Source organism: Schistocerca nitens, chromosome 5, assembly GCF_023898315.1.
Source record: "Schistocerca nitens isolate TAMUIC-IGC-003100 chromosome 5, iqSchNite1.1, whole genome shotgun sequence".
Taxonomy (NCBI): Eukaryota; Metazoa; Arthropoda; class Insecta; order Orthoptera; family Acrididae; genus Schistocerca; species Schistocerca nitens.
The window spans coordinates 642223985-642244310 of NC_064618.1; the positions used below are offsets into that span (position 1 = coordinate 642223985).

General features: G+C 39.3%; 1 protein-coding gene across 10 annotated transcripts in view; it reads right to left on the reverse strand.

The window, feature by feature from the left end:
- LOC126259432 (probable cytochrome P450 301a1, mitochondrial) overlaps window positions 1–20326 on the reverse strand; it is a 414350-nt gene that overhangs the window by 78300 nt on the left and 315724 nt on the right. Inside the window, exons 3-4 of one of the 10 annotated variants that reach the window (XM_049956234.1) lie at window positions 14957–15090; window positions 4268–4380 (exon numbers count right to left, since the gene is read on the reverse strand). The exons of 8 other annotated variants lie outside the window; for them this stretch is intronic. In XM_049956234.1, coding sequence (XP_049812191.1) covers window positions 4268–4380; window positions 14957–15090 — 247 coding nt within the window. The remainder of the gene's footprint in view (window positions 1–4267; window positions 4381–14956; window positions 15091–20326) is intronic. One more of the 10 variants, XM_049956238.1, reaches the window with a different exon arrangement.

The window sequence follows — 20326 nt, forward strand, 5'->3', positions numbered from 1 at the left end:
AAGGCAACAGAGCATTGCATTCATAGGAGATAAGACCTTTCTACGCAACTGGCACGATCACCACCGGCGATCGTGCCAGTCAGTCACGATCACTGAATAACAAGTAACATTTTCGAGACGTTCTGCGTAGGGTCTGTCATCATTCGAAGTCACGTTTGCTGCCAACGGGGTGGCCTAGTAGCAGGCGCCAGTGCCTAGAGTTTCGACACTCTGTAGCGTCGTTGGATGACGTTTCCAGTCACGAATTCCTGTCCTCGATTTGTTCGTCATGAAATGCTCTACAACCACTCGACGTTTGTCGCAACATTACTGGGACACCACGCACAGGGTATTTCACAATTCCTATTGCAGCCTTCTGTAATGGGACTTTATAGATAAAGTATAGATAAGGAACCCATGGGCAGAAATGTACCGTTTGGATATAAAATAAGCTCGCAGATCATATCACTTTCAAATCTCTCTTTTTCTGCTGGACACATACAAAGTGAGAAGAGAACGCCGTCGTCAGGCGCTTTCGGCATTGTGACAACATGTACCACTTGCGTTTGACTACAAAGGATGCTACGAGAATTTGGTACGTTAGCAGCTAGGAAGATTGACTGCGGTGCACCACAGACGCCCCGCACTCTCAGCTTTTAACAGGGCGTCTTTCATCATGCAGAAGAGAACGCAGCGACAAGTACTCGCAACATTGTCCAGGCCGTGGGCTCCTGTAGAGCACAAACGCCAGAGCTCATTGTCTCCGCTGTGTGCCATGCTGGCTGATGTTACAAGGCCAGGACAGCCAGTCATCCAGGCTGTTGCCCCTGCTGAAACTGATGAAGAGGCTGCTGTCCCATTTCAGGAACCATGGGTTAGTCTGTCATCTCCACAGACACGCCTCCGCTGTGGTTGCATTTACAGAGCGGCTATCTGTATTATTCAGACACTCAAACCATCCCACTTCGTTAAGGGCCATCGTTCATGAAGGGATAGGAGAGTTATTTAGCTGAACTTCCGTCCTGAATTTTCCTCCAGAATATCAGACTTCATTTAGGCAAATTCAGTTACTCGATTCAGTCAAAATATTTATGTAACTGAATTTGCCTCATGGAAATCTGATATTCTGGTGGCATAGTTCCTCTTAAAAAATAAAAAAAATATTGATCGCTGAATTTCTGTTGTTAATAACGTTACAACAAAGCATTTCTGTTTGTTTCATGGGTTTCTGGCCACTGTTCGTCCTGGCGAAAACAGATTACAAAATCTGAGGTGGAAAAGGTTAAGCTCCCTATTGTGTGTGTGTGTGTGTGTTTAATGGATAGAGGTATACAGGACGAGTCGCGTAGGACTAAAATTCAAGATATCGAAACGTGGTTTTCGATCAAATGTAGTATACAGAGTGACACGTAAATTTGTTGCGTAGTTAGTACGCTAACGCTGTTATCAATGGTTTGTCAAATGGAGTGATATATTTTTTTAACCGGATTGGGAAGCTTCTAAAATGACGAACGTAATGTTCTAACGCTTATTAATGTCATCTTCGAAACTTTTCGCAAGAGTGTCCAAGTAACGTAGGTAAACTTGAAAGGCAATGCGGTCAGAACCAGCTACTGCGATGTAAACGCCGCCAGGTCTAGCTCACGTGCAATGTTCCATCGTTGTATCAACTTGTGCCCATGAGAGCTGTTCGCTTTAACATGAGTACGTAAATTCATCTGAAATAGTTTTCTGAAACACCGTCTGATGCGCTAGAAGTTAGGAGACAGTGCCGCCTAACAACAGTCATAGCAGAAACTGTACATCACGACGTATTAAGTAGGACTAAGAGCAAATGAGTTCTATTTTACTTGTTAGTACGGTTGGCGTCATACATTGCGGTTTGTTTCACAAGCCCCTAGTCACTGTTCGCCTATCTGAAAACAAACTGGGTTCAGTGGGTTGGATGTAATTTGAGGTGAAGACTTTGTGCACCTCAACCACACATCGGATCAAAAAAAGTCATAATTGCAATTTGTCTCGAAGGGTACATCCAGTGATACCACACTCGACTCACTACACAACCTCGAGCGTGGGTGGCGGGAGGCATCTCCGAAATCTCCAATGAGAGGCCCAGTTTTTATAGGAAATTAAGATTCTACGGCAAAATCTACATGCGTTTCGCCTGAAGCATTTTCTTCGTTTCGCCACAGGTGGCCCTGTAATCGGAGGGATGGAAAAAAAGTGGTTCAAATGGCTCTGAGCACTATGGGACTTAACATGTGAGGTCATCAGTCCCCTAGAACTTAGAACTACTTAAACCTAACTAACCTAAGGACATCACACACATCCATGCCCGAGGCAGGATTCGAACCTGCGACCGTAGCGGTCGCGCGGTTCCAGACTGAAGCGCCTAGAACCGCTCGGCCACACTGGCCGGCGGAGGGATAGAAATGGGCACACAATCCTAATGTGCGACATGCTTCTCAACGGCCTTTGATTATCTAGAGGGACGTGGAACCACCTTCGCCATGCTGCGAGAATAGGACAGGTCAGTATTTCATACCTTCTAATTGGAAACCCCATTCGCAACGTTGTATTCCTTCGACCTTTTGAACAGGAGACTACGTGACGCGCCATCGTGACCATGCAGCGAACTACGACGTATCATAACAGACAGTACCCTGCGACCGCAGTTCACTTACAGTGCAGACGTACAACAGAGAGCGGATCTAAACATTGCATTACTTGAGCAGCGTTTATCTCCCACAAACCTATATATCATTTGGACAATAGACGCTCAAGTGGAGGATGAATGTTGCAACCACAGAAGAAAAATTGAAATGCTCCTGATTTACGGAGAATGGAGGAGAAATGTATAGGCTACTGTTGCCTTATATGCCGAGCGTTTTCCAAAGAAAGCTCGCTCTCACTCTTTCTTTTAGAATGCTGTGAACGCCTGTATGTCTGAGGCAGCGTATAAGCGCCCGGCAATTACACTTCGATTCCGGCATGTCTGTAGGTAGTATAGTCACAATGCTGCATCTTCATAAATGTCCTCCATACCACGTGTCACTGCAACAATAACTTCATGGCTTCGTTTACCATAACTGGATAATGTTCTGTGAATGGGTACATCAACAAATGTGAACGACCCCAACGTTCTTGGCCAAGGCACTATTTCCCGATGAGCCTAGACTCACAAACCACGGTAGCGTTAAACATGCCTAACATGCATTACTGGAGTGTAGACAATCCCCAATGGTTGCGGCAAGTTGACAATCAACATCCTTGGTCGGTTAACGTATGGTGTAGCATCATGGGGAACAAACTCATTGGTCCGTATTTTATCGACGGCACGTTGAATGGACGACAATATCGAACGTTTTTGGAACAGGAACTATCGTTACTACTGCAGGTTGTTGCCCTGGACGTTGGACAAGGTATGCGGTTTCAGAGCGACGGCTGCCCAGCAGATTACACAATTGAAGCATGGGAGGAATTAGACCGTGTTTACACTGGTCGGTGGCTCGGCACAGATGGACCTATTAAGATGTCCCCTAAGTCGCCGGATTTGGCGTCGCCGGATTTCTTTCTCTGGGTTTATTTAAAAGGTATGGTACACCAGCAAGTGCCAATAGGCCGTGACGACATGATTGACAGCATCAGTAACGCCTGTGCTGTCATTCCCGCAGATATAATTGTGTCCCATGAAAAGTGGGCCACTAAGTGTACTGATGTTGGCGGTACTACGTCTGAACACCTACTCTAATTGGAAAAGCAGAGTAGCGTTCGCCTCGAGCCATGGCCACAGTGGCGCGCCGAGTAATCCCCTGTTCGATATATCGAAGGAATACAACTTTACGAATGGGGTTTGCTATTGGAAGTTACGAAATACTAGCCTGTCCTATCCTTGCAGCATGGAGGTGGAGACCCACGAGCGATTGGATAATCATTGTTCATTGAGTAGCATGTCGTTATTTACATGGTGTACCCATTTCCATTTCTCCGTTTACAGCGCCATTTATAGCGAAACGAGGGAAATGTTTCAGACAAAACGTATATTCTGCCGTAGAATCTTAATCTGCAATAAAAACCGTGGTTTCCCATTGAAGATTTCAAATTTGCCCCCCAATTTGCATCGCTGGATGTCCTCCTCCGAGACAAATTGTAATTATAACATTTTTTGATACGATGTCTAGTTTTCGAGAGAGTTCAGTGTCTTCAGTTAAAATGAACACCCTATAAGAGCAGACTGCTTCTTGCTGGTTTCCCGCGCCCTGGTGTGACGTTCAGTGGTTGAACTCACGTGATAGCGACGCCCAAGACATCACCAAACCAGTCCTTCCTGGTGACTCCCCGGTAGTATTTGATGGACTGCACCGTGTCGCGCACCGGCCTTGGGCCCTCATTGCGGTACACCTGAAACAGGAGACCTGTAGGCTGTTCATTGTCTGCCAATAAACTAGACTGGTGAGTGCATCAATCGCTTACCGTATTGAAATAAAAAAGCTTTATTATAGTCTGTCTTTATTTTTAGATAGTCAGTCGGTTTAATATTCCATGGATCACTTCCACGATAAATCCTAATACGTACAACGAGTTATTTTATATTCACATCATAAACTATTTTTTAAACATCACAAATTATTTTGGACATATGGCTACAAGATTATCACATATGTGTGTCTTTTGTAAGGCGAAGAGGTGTGAGGTAGTAATTCCTACCCGCCACTTATTACAAAAAACAGCAATAGAAATTCTTGTACGGAGTAGAAGGAATTGTAAAGAAAAAAATTTTCAATTTATTTTCTAGTTTTACTTTGTTGTGTTTGTCAGACATATTATATCAGTCAGTAAGTGTCAAAAATTTTTGGTTGCAATATTGTGCATTCCTTTTTGTGCTAAAGACGACGTTAATGTGCTGTAATGAAAGTCATTTATTCTTCTAGTCAGTTAATAAAAACAGATCGCACATTATATTATTTATTATAATGACCAGTTTTGGCACGTTTCATCGGTCATCGTAATATTATGAGCGCTGTAAAGATATGAAAGTGTTTGTTAATTTGGGAAGTCAACTGTCATAACAAGAGATGAGAAATACAGTAGTATGATATTTGGCTGGAGCTTTACACAATGGAGACGAAAGGTCAGAAATACTACAGCGCGGTGTTTATCAATTGGCTGGAGCTGACAGTGTGGTGAACAGCTGCGTGTGATCAGAACATTAACTGCTGCTATTTGCTATTCCCCCATGGGTTAAATACTGTACGAAGGCCGGCGCATTTGCTGCATTACGTCATCTACAGCCAGTAGAAACTTAACTTACGTAAAATGTATTATAATTTTGAATAAAATGTAAAAGCAGTAGGAAAATTGTATGTATAGCGTTACGTAAAAACAAACTGATAAAACTGATAATACAATTGTTTAATAATCTTCTTATAAATTTATGAAAGATTTTAAAATGAACGCCAGATGATGACGACTTTTGATACTTCTAGCGTCGCCGTGTGCATGGAAATATTAACACGACGACAAATGGTAGCCAAAAATTATGCTGTAATACGCCATTGGCTTGAAGACTCTTTAAACGGCCGCGGATGATCAAAAATGAAGGTAGAGGACGCTGTTACCATGGAGACGTCGTTCAGATGGCCGTTAATAGTTAAATATGTATTTATTGGACCCTGTTGCCGTGATGATGTTGTGGTTGCAATAGCCGTTAGCTGCCGAAGACGTATGTAAGAAAGGAAGTGAGTACTATGATGAACTCCTGACATGTGTTCCTTAAAACGCGTTTTAAAGTTATGTCCGGTGTCTCCAATATATACTCTTTCGAAATCACCACTTGCCAATTCATACACCATGAGCGAGAATAACGGTCAACATCATTTCCAGTCGAATGCTTTAATTTATTTATAAGGGTATTGACGGCTGGAACGGCAATGAAGATGTCAGTATTTCTAAAAAGTCTGTTGATTTTATGGGATACTGTTTCCATGTAAATGATTTTAGAAAATTTTTGTTCTGGCGGCAATTTAGGGTTTTTTGGTTGTACTTTTTAATATAGAACATCTACAATATTTGAATCATAGTCATTAGCAATAGCGATTTGCTTCAGAATCTCTATTTTTTTCAGCTGATCAAGTGTAAGTGGAAATCTCAACATTCTGTTGAGCATTGTTAGAAAAAAGACTTTTTGTGTGTTATTGGGTGGCAAGAACTGGCATATATGATGATGTCAGTCAGTGCTGGTTTTCTCAAAATAGCTTGAAAATGTTTAACGTTATTTTTAAAGGTAGCCAAATCCAGATAATTTATGGTTACTCAATTTCATGTTCGATTGTGAAAGAATTACGTGTACATAATTCAAAGCAGTGGTCAAATTATTTAACTTCCCTTTAGACTCATTTCATAATAAAAGTGTGTCATCTATGTAGCATTTGTAGTACATACTTTTCCTGAAAATTTGCCAATTATCTCTAAACAGATCATCAAGAACAGGTTGCTGTTATTTCCTTACCAAGTTGTTAAAATTATAAATCCCTTACCTAATCAGGTTTTGAGAGATCTTAAAATATTTAAAGAAGTTAGAACAAAAATAATGAAATTAAATTCCTAAATTGGCTTCAACAAGTATTGTTTAGAGTTGATGACCATAAATGAATATGCAGTAGTGAATATTGATATTAATTCTCGCGTTAGCTCCTTTGTACAACGAAACAGCAGCATCTTATGGATGAAATGCGAAATTAGGGATGCCAAAAAAAGGTGCTTTGAACCATATGATGTAATGTTTACATTTCTGACTCAGTAACCAATGTCCTCCTTGTACTTTTATATACTACTTATAGCAGTTGAAAAAATAACTTACATATGAGAATCCATTAATGAGAAACACACAAACAAAATTAACAGTCTCTCAATCATCAACCAGAAGTTCCATTTGATCCATCCCACAGACACATCAATTTTACCTGCGAGTGGTAATGGATATCCAGTTTTCGTCTTCTGATCTGATATTACTCAATAAGGGACTAAAATATAATTTACTCCCACCTTAAATTATTCAAATGTAGAATATTTTATTACTGGTGTCAGAGTCGCCACTAAATGTACAAAATTAAATAAACATGACACATACAAAACTGCTTTTAAAACCAAAGACATAACAGAAAAAGAGGAACTGAAAACCAAAATTAAAAATCTTCAAGAAATAAAGTTATTCAAAGAGATTAATAAGAAACTTGAATCACATCATTCCATAATTACAAAAACAGATGGAGGTAATACTCTGTTTATTATTAAACAAGAAGACTACATTTCTAACACAACTAGTTTCTCCAATGAAAACGAGATGTAGTTAAAGATCCAATTATTAAGTTTCATTCCAGAATGAGAAAATTAATTGATGACAATAATTTTTTATTTTCACTGAAAGATTAACTACAATTAAGAATTATTAACTCACAATTGCCTAAAATTGTGTCCCAAACTAAATTAGACAAGACTGACCATCATAGCTTCCTACAGCTAATAATGTTAATTGCCCTTCACATGCCCTCAACAAATAACCAAACTAATTTTTTTCGAAAAATACATCTTTGAAAATAACTTCTACATCAAAAATAGTTATGATTACTTTATGATGTAACTATTGGACCAGGAGCTAGAATTTCTTCACTAGACATCAAGAACCTATAACAAATATTCCATACTTGAAACTACTAATATTTTTAAAATCAATTTGCTAAAATTGAACTCATTGAAGCTACATTAAGCTTTACCTATTTTCTTTCGAGTACAACACCTATACACAGAATGATAGCCTAGCAATAGGAAATTTCCTTGCCAGCACTATTGCCGATTTTTTTATAAATCACATACAAAGGGCATTTTTTGCACATAACCCACAACTTTTCAGGAAAATTCCCCTTCCAAACACTACATAAATGACATTCCTTTATTATGTAATGGATCTAAAGAATAGTTAAGGAATTGAACCACTGCTTTTAATGATGTACTTTCAAATCTAACTCTCACAATCGAACTTGAACATCAAGGAATTTTTTGGTCTTGACTATGTCTAATAATAATGGTAAACACTTTTTGCTACTTGTGATTGCAGGCTTTATTGACGTATTTATTATTTCCTCACCACGCATTACACTTATCATTGAGGGTGAGACCATTTCCAAAAAAAACAGTCTTTGATAGTTTTAAGAACATTGTTTACCAATTCTTCATTTGCTGTATGTATTATTGGATTGACTACAACACTGGTGTCATCTGGAAAAAGAACCATTTCTGTTCATTGTATATTAGGCGTGTATATTAGGTGCAAAATCGTTTATATATGTGAGGAACGATAACGGAACTAAGACTGATCCTTGAGGAATCCCCTATAAGCTCTTCCACCAATCAGAAGTACTGTAATTCACAAATTAAAATGCCTTAGATAGGTCACAGAACAAACCAACGGTGCCATTTTGTTATTTAATACTTGCAAAATTTGGTGAATGAATATGTAAATGTCTTTCTCAGCAGAGTAACCTTTAAATTGTGATTTACTGGGGATTTTATTGTTGCTTAGGTGAGGTACTATTCTGGAATAGATTATCTTCTCAGAAATTTTAGAAAACGATGTCAGCAGTGAAACAGGTCTGTAGTTATTGACATCTCTCTTCTCACCTTTCTTATAGAGTGGTTTACCATTGGGATATTTCAATCTCTCTGGAAAACTGTTTTGAGTTAATGATATATTACATATTTCAGGTAAGACAGGTCTAATTATTTAGGGACAAATATTTAGTGCTCTATTAGAAACGCCATAAACTCCAGATGAGATTTTACTTTTGAGAGAGTACATAATTTTCTTAATGTTGAAGGAGAAATTGGTGAGACATTCATTTCATACTCTTCATTTTTCTCTTAAATTGTTCGTCCCTAGATTTTCTACAACATTTAACAGTGATTGTTAAATATTTTTACTACCAGTCATTCAAATTTATAACCATTCCATCCAAATCAGTTCTGACATTATCTTGTTTTGTGGCTGGTCATCCTGTCTCGTTTCACTACATTCCATATAGTCATAAGTCTTTTATCTGAATTACTGATTTCTGGCAAAATGTGCATTTTTCTTAACTATTAATGACTTTTCTTAGTAATTTTGAGTAGTTTTTGAAGTGTGCAACTATTGCTGGATCTCTAATTGTTCTTGTAACAGATAATTTCCTTTATCGCTTCAGGATACTTTAATCCCTTTAATGATCGATGGTTAGTTAACATGGCTATTTAATGTCCTTTCTGTTTTGCTTACACAGAAAGCTATTTTCAATAATGATGTGGTTTTATCATGGAACAGATTTAAGTTTATGTCACCATTTGGTTTATTATAATTTCATCCCATATCATTTCTTATAAGCTATTCTTAAAGACATTTGTTCTGGTGTCATTGATTACTCTAATCGAGTTCCACTGAGGAGAATCAGTACTGTAAGGCACTATGTTGTTTGTCCCAAATAACTGTGCATGATGATCAGAGAGAACGTTTGTTACTGGGCATACAGATATTTTATTGCTTTGAGCATCATCAAAGGAAACATTATCAATTAGCGTCTTACTGCCTTTGTCCACCTGTGTTGCACAGTTAAGTACCAAGATAAAATCGTAGGATCCACATCATTTTCCCTTTCAAAATCCTTTAGAAAATACCCACAGACTATTGACTGCTTGCTCCTGTCTGATAGAGAGCACAATATGGAATCTAAATTCCTCACAAACAGTTCCAAATTTCCCAGTGGGGTTCTGTATACAGTTACAACTGTAAGTGAAAAATTTTTCACTACTAATTTCCAAGCAAGTACACACTTTTCTCTACTGATCGGTACAAAGTCTATTTGTCTGTAGTTTTGAACTTCTGTTCTGTCTTAGTATGTGTAACAACTCCTCCTCTTCACATATTTGTTCCAGTAGCTATGCATCATAAGCTCACTGTAGAAAATATCTTTGTTCTGTATTTTCCTAAATGGCTACACATGTAAAGTACAAGGGGGCCCCATTTTTTGCTATACCCTCTACGATTTTTTCACTTTTATAGCGTTCAAAGGACAGTGCTTGTAACCGATTCAGACGCAGGTCTCACAGATTCGAAATAATCACCGTTTAATACTACTAGACTTCCAAGCACTTTAAGGAAGAAACATTCCAAGCTATTCAGAAAGTCACACGTGGCTGACTGGGTAGCTGTAAAGACTTGTTACTGTAAAGTCAGTGGTTTGAATCTCACTAGTAATGATTTTTTTTCTTTTATTTAAATTCCATCTTTATTAAGGAATGGAATATAAACTGACAAATATGAAATCACAGCTTTTTAATAAAAGTAAAATCTTTAAATTTCTAATTACTTATCACATAAAAATGTGAATATGCACATAACATTAAAATTTATTGTAAAAACGTGGAATAGAAATAAAAAACTTCTGGGTCTTCCTCTGTTCCACAAGTACAGAACGTCGTTTCTACCATGTGAAGACTGTGAAGATGTTTACTTAAACATCTATGGTCAAATCTGAGTTTGGCTATTAAGAAGGCAAAGTGCCTAAGCAATACCTTTCTATGAGATTTTGTGGAATAGAGGACAAGCAGGTGAATTGCTGTGTACTTCTTGCTTTTGTGCCTTATACTTAACAGCACTCGGAAAATTTCAATGGCAATTGTTTCGAGTTTTTTGGAAATGGTGTCATACTGTTTTGGGATATTGATGTAAGGTACAGACCTTCTGTAAATATGAATAAAACCTAAAAGAGCGTCTCTGAAGTATCCCTTGGTGTCAGAAGTCAATCACTCTGGTTACGAGGCAAGTCCTATCTGTGGGGCTGGGTCTTGATGGGGTACTTTCTGTCTTTCACAGGTACTACACGTTCGGATGGGTCTCACTTTCAACATTGTGAATTCTCGATTTCCAGTGAGAAATCGCTCTCGATTATGAACAATAGATAATGGAGTCAGATCATTACTTGCTATGGAGTGGATAAGAATCACCATGGTTTTCCTATGGGGACTTCATGTTGTTGGCTCAAGAGTGGGATCACACAAGAATTGTTCTGTTCTTCAAATTGGAGGGGAAACTCTAAGTTAATATTACATTGAATTTCTGTGTCATTGTATTGTGTATATTTTGTACTGTATTTATACTTTTAAAATATGTAGCCACACTCAGTTTGCTTTATATTACAAACTCATTTGATTCCTCTTCCTCTCATATAACACTAAGAAACGTAAGTGGGCAAAACCTTCACGATCCCTAATAGCAGCCACAAATGAATTGTTTCATCGCTGTGAGGGCGACAATTGCAAAACTCTGCCTGAAGGACACAAGAATCATGTTGGTTATAAATTTCGTTGTTAAACTTGAAGTAATTTTGGTATAATATTAGTTTTAGTAGTTCAGTGACTTCTTGTATTTCTGTAATGTGTAGTTTTCTTTATGGTAATAAGTTATTTTCTATTATATCATTTTCTCCTTGTATGGGAATGTTGGTGTACAGATTTGTGTTATCGAAGGATATGAATTTTCCTTGTTCTGTGATGTAGATGTTTTTAATGGTGTTTGCTAATTGTCGAATTTTTCATTCTAAACTGTTGCTGGTATGTGTAATACTGTGTACATAGATGATTCTATTTTTTGCTAATTTTGTTTGTTGGGCTGTTTAAGTAGTTCACTGTTGGGTTAATTGGGATTTGAGTTTTGTGGCTCTTTCACTGTCGATAAAATTTAGGTGTCTGTGGGTTCATTAGCATATATTTCACTCAAAACTGTGTTACAGCTTTTTACTACTGTTTTGGTCAATGCTGCAGATTTGTTGGTGGGGTTACGCTTAATTTTGGTGATGATATTTACTTTGAAGAAACCATGCATCTTCTTTGTGTAGTCATTTTCATACATTGGGACTAAACTATTCCCTTTGTCTGCTTTCAATGCTAGCGCATTTCTTGAGATAAGCTTTTGGTTTATGTTACTTAGTGTAGCGTGTTCTAATTTTATTTGGTGATTATATTTGGTATGAGTTAATGCATTTTAAATAATATTCTGTACAAGAACGGTTGACTGAACACTGGATAGACTTGTGTCTAATAGGATAAGGGAGACTGCTCATTGCATACAGCTCCGCAAACAAATTTCTAAATAAATTGCCACTATTACATAACTAGAGTAAAACATAGCTTGTAAAATACGAGATTAAATAGGAAAACACTAAATTAATGGCATTTAGCTGTTAAAATGGCCAAGCCTGAATCTCCAACTACTACCGCATCAGGATACCATTGAAAGGCCTCTTACAAAACATGAAGAAATTCTGGTCTAATGAAAAGGCTATCAGTGGCATCAGAGTTAGTGTGCAGATACTCATGATGACACAGAAACTGAAATTCAGTGTTCCAAAAGAAAAAAAGTAAGGCTGAATCCCTGAAATGCTGAATCCGTGAATTTTACAAAATAAAATCCAGTAGTACTGCCTCAGTTTAATTCTCGCGCCCACACAAAGATCGGAGATATACTTATTGGTATCAGAGCTGTTGAGAAACCGCTGGAAGCGCTAAAGGTGAAAGAATCTCCAGGCTTCCTTTCTGTCGTATACAATTCATAAACTGATAAATGGCAACACAGTTGGCCCCTTTTTTAACCGTAATTTTTCGTAGGTCTCAAGAACAAAAATTGCATCCAACAGTTTGCAGGAAAACAAAGGTCACACCAATCTACAAGAAGGGTAGAAATGATCCACATATCTTTCATACTTTTTTTTCGTACAATCTGAAAATATTCTATGGTTAAATGTAATGAGGTGTTTCGAAGTGAATGACCTCCTTCATACCAACCAGCATGAATTCCGAAACAATCGAACACGTGAAAAGCCATAGCCCATTTCATTCGGGAAGATGCAAATTTCTTGATATCCGAAACCCGTTTGCATAAGCCCATAACAATACTTGTTAATAAAAGTGCTATTATATGGGGAATCAAACGAATTTTGTGACTGCATGAAGGATTATTGTAAGAGAGAACGCAGCTTGGAGAGTGACCTATAGAAACAGAAAAGTGTAGTCATACTCAAGGAATATATTGTGGCACCTTTATTGTCCATGTTTAGGACATGGCAGACAATATTATACATTATAATTTCATGAAGCAGTGTCTAGTCAGGAATCTAAACTGCAAACCCATACGCAACGTTCCCTTGGGGACCGCGAAGACAAGGTTATACTAATTACAGGACACCCAGAGCCGTCTAAGCCATCGTTCTTCTCGTGCGCCATACGCAAATGGAGTGGAAAGAATCTATGACAGTACAAAATATTCTGTGCCATGTACTTCACAGTGTTCTACAGGGGACAGATTTATACACTGCTGTAGACTGCCCTCTAGCGAGACGGACATGGCATTATTAAGGCGACTTTACAGAAGACGGAATTGATGGATGAGTACCTTTCACATCAAGTTACTCGCTTACTTCTATGTAGTTAAAATATGTCCAGGGAGATAAGTACAGCTTGCAGCACCACTTTCAGCCAACGATGTACTTTCAGTGACTTGCTGACAATGATCTATGCCTGCTTGTCGTTGTTTCGCCGCGTTCATTTGATGCAGTTATCTATTCCTGCTCCTCTTTATTTCATCTTACCTACTACTCTCCACTTAGCAACGTTTCTTCCCAATATTCTCACATCTAGACCTTTTCGGTTCATTTCTGGGATGGTTCAAAAATGGCTCTGAGCACTATGGGACTTAACATCTGAGGTCAGCAGTCCCATAGAACTTAGAACTACTTAAACCTAACTGACCTAAGGACATCACACACGTCCATGCCCGAGGCAGGATTCGAACCTGTGACGTAGCGGTCGCGCGGTTCCAGACTGAAGCGCCTAGAACCGCTTGGCCACACCGGCCGGCTTTTCTGGGATGTATGAGTACTTTCTCGCATATCTCTCTGGCATGAACGTTCTCTATGTACCTGCTGCGTATCTTCTTTATCTCTCTGCGATGAACCTTCTGTATGTCTCTGATGTGTATGTTTCATGTTTTTCTGGAGCATACGTTCTCTACATCTCTGTTTATTTACCTCTGACTGTCCCTGGTATGTATTTTCTCAATGTCTGTGAGCTGTACCTTTCCCGCCTCTCTCGTGCGTATCTCTGCTATGTACCTTCTGTATCTCTCTGGAATGAACCTTCCCTGCGTCTTTGCTATGTACTTTCATATTTCGATGGAATGTACGGTCTCTACATTTCTGTTTATATCTGGTGTGTATCTAGTACGTACTTCCTCCATGTTCGTTGTGTGTACCTTCTGAACATTTCTTACGCGTATCTTCTCTATACAGGGAGATCAGAAACAGTCTGAAAAGTTTGTAAGGGTGTTGCAGGGTGGGTTGGACTAAGAAATAATTGTTAAGAAAAAAATTTGATATGTTGCTCCGTTTCCGAGTTAATTAGCACTGAATTTATCCTATCAAGCCGTTGCGTGCGCTAATTCGAGCTGTCCGCCAGACACCGTTAGTGTCAATTGTTCCCATAGCGTAGATCGGAGCGCACGAGACTGCTTAGTCTTTGGGTCGGGTTCGATCCTCACCACCGTCCGATGTCCAATTTTTGTATCGCCCTCTTGCTCGGCTTTAGGAAATCAAACGAAAGACACGTTGACGAGATCGTCCTTGGCGGGATGATTGAATTTGCGTGCGCAATAGCCGGATTGGCTAACTTCAGTGCTAATTAACTAGGAAACAGCACACGTATCGAATTTTTTTCAAAACAGTTATTTCTCAGTACAACCCAACGTGCAACAACTGTGCAAAATTTTCAGACTGTTTCTGACCACCCCGCATATCTCACATGTACCTTCTATATCTCTTGTATATACCCTCTCCGCGTCTCTCGTATGTATCTGCTATATTTCGATGCTACGCATCCTCTCTACATCTCTGGTACGAACCTTCTCTACGTCGTTGGCGTTGAAGCAGAAGACCATCGGTGGCCTCCCTGGGAGGCCCACCAGCTTGGCGATGTCCCCGTACTGCTGGTGCATTTGGAACATCATCTCGGCCATGTCCGTCGTCTTGTAGTCTCCTGCAAGTAAACGAGCAATTCCGGAAATCTAAAATTTTTGAGTATGCTTTAAAATTCCGACTGGCTAACCTAAGATGAAGGTAAGCAACGTATATAGGGAGCGTCTTATAAGACGTAACACTCTTTTCATTTGGTGAATGATTTAAAATATCATAAAAAAGATTTTCGGGAAAACATTAGTACGCCCTGTTGCAAGTAACTTTGTTATAGGTTTAATGTTATTAACCGTTGTATTAACCGAGATACTGGAACCAGTGCGAAAATTTTCAATGAAACGGTATATTCTTTCACGACATTCGAAAACCCTTGAGAAGACGAATCTAGTGATATTACGCTTGCTATGCTGGCGTCGAAATAATTCAAAAAAGTGTCTAAGACAAGTGTTAAAATTCGGAGGCAAGGCAGCCAGATTCCACTATGCAGACTAAAGGGCGGTGTAGTTTTCTACTGGCACGTAAGAACGGCGGGGCCTAGCATAATAACCCCGCACTGGTGGTCTTCACACCACAACAGAGGATTCTTGTCGCTCGATATCAGGACGCTTCTCAGATTACTTTGCTAATTACCACGAAGCCAAAATTAACATCTGTTGTGTTATTGTGCTTGTATTTCTGTGAGCTTTGGAATGCTGCTATAAGAATACAGTGCTCCATGTAAGCCTGTGCTTAGGAAAATATCTGTATAAAGTTACGTACCAATCGGACCTCTCGCATCCGTACGGCTTAAATTTACATAAACTGACGGTATTTTGACTGTTTATAACGTCAACCACCTTTGAGGTATAAATACATTTAAACTAATTTTATTTGTTTAAAGTTTACATTTAGAAACACAATTTTTATACTTTTATTGGTGAATTCTTAAGGAAATACAGTTTATTCTCACTCTACATCAAGTGTTCTTATAGTATAATTCTCATAGCAAATTTGCGTAGAGTCTACAGAAAATAGCAGAATGTTTTGAGCATACACGTTTGGTGCACTTATGCGTGTAATATGATCTTTTCTATCTTTCTTCGCTACACAATATGCCCATTTTCTCCTTTTCTTAGCTAGATCTTACGCTGCCCTTCCAAGATCCGGTGCTACTAATGAATTCCTTGACTTCTTACCTCTGCTAGTTGCTTTCACAAATTGACGACGAAAGTACGACGACTCATTTTTTTTATTGATAGTCAGTTTCATTCAAATTACGTGTGTATTCGTTACACGTACGTCGACGACGTTCAAGAGAACCACCAACGGACAGCACCTTGTTTTTCTCTTCATACTGTAGCATCGCATCTTCTGGTCCATGGTGTCAAAGCCCCGTTTTGTGGTACTGTATGTCATTATAACTTCAGGCTTCTTTTATTCTGATGCAGATACTGTTGCCTGGTCATGAAGAGAGCTGATAACGGCAACAACTTTGTTTTTTTGTAAGTCTGAAAGCTTTCGTGGCCCTTGTAACTGAAGTTAAAATCTTCTGGTTATTAGGCCGCGTCATGTTTCTTAGGGACGTAAGAGGCTTTCATCGAACCTGTTTGAAAACAAAATAATGTGAAGTATACCTGACGCCCTTTAGGTGTAGTAAAATCAGCAGGCAGTTAACCTTTTTTCCGGATAGTACCTATCAGATCTTTCGGCAACAAATAATGAACTAAATCGAGATCCGTAAAAGAAATTAAGTCCATAATTTTCAACTTCAGTCACCAGGATTTTCACAACATCCTCTCCAAGATGCAAGGCTCTGGTTTCTTCCCCTTTCCTCACCTTCAGCTTCCAGCAACAGCTTGTTACACTGTCATAAATTGACCAGAACTTTATTCCGAATCTACCAGATTCAGATGGCATGTTTGTCGAAATGGACTCCGACCTGGAAATGTGACCAACTGTTCATGGACATGTACCATCCTGGAATGTGAAAATCCTTCAGGGTACTTTCCCACATCTCAAAAACTTATGTGATTGGTCTGTTGACCTATGATCACATCGCGCAGCTGCGTTGTCAGAGCACATCACCCTCAGAATAGCACGTAAGCGGTTGAAAGACATAACTTCATTGTACAGCGGTCGGCCGTTCTCAACATTCCAAAGCTGACTGATGTCTTCACTTCTAGACTCGCAAACGTCAGTCAGAACCAGAACACCAAGAAACTTTTCATGTTACAGAAATCTATATTCATCCAGTCCTTGCAAACGATTCAAGCTTCCTTGTTGGTCCACTTTCTCAATAAGGGGTACACGAAAGAACAACATGAAACAAGACTCTTCTTTATCACAGATCCTAATCGAATATGTTGTAAGTCCCTAGTCTTCTTTCAATACATTAAATTCGGTCTGTCTACCAAAAATTCCAGCCTGAGGGTCTGTAGCCATCTTTCGTTCCCATTACCTGAACAATAAGTCACATTCAACAGAATTTGCATTAAACTGTTCTTCTTCTTTGTCGTAATGGGATTCTTCGTGGTCATCATCACCTTCGTCTTGTTCTGAGCTTTCAGCTACCTTTACGTCGTTGTCATCATCATTGGAAATTTCAAATCCAATAGATGGGTCTTCAGAATCAGCGAACTGCTCAATCAGTTCCCCTACCTCCTCATCTGTTAGTCCCTTTCTCCGCAATATTTTCAGTTTGTACAATAGACAACTGTTACGAAACAGTGCACCACAATAAGCATATGCTTGTTACGAGAAGAACTGTTGAACACTGAAAAAAGACCAAGGTGAATCAACAATAACAAGTGATTTATCAGGCTTGCGAAGACAATCATCTAGTTGTTCAGAAACTGCTTCCAACCGCACGGGTTCGCGATGTCCATATCAACACACAACACAAAGCCTTAGGTTCATCTTTATAATGTGTGTGCATGTGTGCTTGTGAGTATTTGTTTCACGTGTGGACTGTACACGACCATACCGTCTGCAGTTGAGAAGGCTGTGTGAAACAACTATTCACCTTCGAGAGAGGTGCGCTTTGTGACATAGTCAAGCCCACAACAGTGTGTGCCGTTCTAGAAAACATGATCCTGAATTGAAAGTACATCCACATTGTAACTGTGACTGACTTGAAGAGGTTCAAATATCATAGATATTTTAAGTCGCCTCACCTCTTCGGTGTTTTAACGTTTCCAAAATAATATTGGTCAATTTCGCTACCTGTTTCTACACATCAACAGCTGCTAGAACAGTAATAAACCAGTAAACCTCTTATTCTTTAAGCAATCGAACTCCCATGTATGAAACAGCTCTTTACAAGTGAATTAATTTGTTAAATATTTCTCGTTAAGCATGTAAGAGAGAAAAAAAAATCTGGAAAAGGCCTGAAATAATGTTTGAAATTTGTTGGTGGTCGCTAAGTGCTCACATTGTCAAACACTGGATGCGTATGATGTGTGTGATTTGTGCACCGTTTTAAGCAAAAGCTGGTTTTTCCAGCATCTAATTGATTATGGTGTCATATCTCCTGAACCTGTCCGTAGCTAGGAAGAGGAGGTATTCAGACAGTTTTACTTTGCATACATGCAATAGATACAACCAACTGTCAGAGTTGAGTGGAGAGGAGCCTCGTGTAGCCGTAGATGTAGGTAACTTGCAGCAGTCCTCAGCAATTAGGAGGCCTAGGTTAGTTGCAAAGTCTAGCAGAAAGAAGGTTCTGCTGCTAGGTAGTTCCCACGGTAGAGGTGTGGGCCAGCAGTTGCAGGAAGTGTTGGAGAGTGAGTACCAGGCCACCAGCATTGTGAAGCCCAGTAAAGGATGTGTGCAACATTGACTCGTTTTCAAGTAGTGCAGTACATGACCTCAGTTCATGGCTTGTAGAAAATAAAATAACGTTAAATCACAGTAAGACTATAACACACAATTCAACAAAACCTGACGTTTTAATCTCACAGAACGGGCATATGATTAGTGAAACTGAACAGTTCAAATTCCTAGGTGTTCAGATAGATAGTAAGCTGTCGTGGAAAGCCCACGTTCAGGATCTTGTTCAAAGACTTAATACTGCCATTTTCACTATTCGAACGGTATCAAAAGTGAGTGATACTTCGACACGTAAATTAGTCTACTTTGCTTATTTTCATTCACTTATGTCGTACGGTATTATGTTTTGGGGTAACTCCTCCCATTCTAGAAGGATATTTTTGGCTCAGAAACGGGCGGTTCGGGCAATAAGTGGTGTGAGTTCACGAACCTCTTGTCGACCTCTGTTCACGAGTCTGGGTATTTTGACATTGGCCTCTCAATATGTATATTCCTTATTGTCGTTTCTTGTTACCAATATTAGTTTATTTCCAAGAATAAGCAGCTTTCACTCCGTTAATACTCGTCAGAAATCAAACCTCCATTTGGATCGGACTTCCTTAACTCTTGTGCACAAAGGTGTGCAGTATACTGTTGCATCCATTTTCAATAATTTGCCAGTCGAATTAAAAAATCTTAGCAGTAATCCACGCGCTTTCAAATCGAAACTGAAGAGTTTCCTCATGGGTCACTCCTATTCTGTCGAGAAGTTCCTTGAAAAATTAAGCTGATTCTCATTGTATTGCTGATAGCGTTTGCTTAAACTCATGGACTGACTTTTTTTCAGGTTCATGAACATTTATTTTCATCTGTTATTACTTTTATGTTGTAATTTCGTGTACTGATACGTTCCATGACCTTGGAGATTTGCTCCTCAATTTGGTCCTACGGAACTTGACATGTAAATAAATAAATAAAAACAATGGTACAATTTCACAGATTCATTCAGAGGTATGTTCAGACACTGTCTGCAAACTGTGTTGCGAATACGAGTAGCAGTAAAGAAGAAAGAAATTAAAACGTCATGTCTGATTCTGCAGTTTTACTGCATGAGACCCGAAAATGCAGTGTAAACTGTTTTCCTGTGTCATCATAGTCTTTCATGGTAGCATGCTTTGAACAAAATTTTCTCGGTTTTACCTGCCCCGCCACTTTGAATAACACACTCGAGCTTTCCATAGCTGTCTCTGCCATCGTCATCAAGAGTTAAAACCACCGACTTGCCGGAGTTGGCACGATGTCCTGCTTATAAAGAGTGGTCAAAAAAATGTTCAATTGTGTGTGAACTCCTAAGGGACCAAACTGCTGACATCATCGGTCCCTAGACTTACACACTACTTGAACTAACTTACGCTAAGAACAGCACACACACCCATGCCCCAAGGAGGACTCGAACCTCCAGCGACAGGGACCGTGCAATCCGTGACATGGCGCCTCTAACCGCGCGGCCACACTGC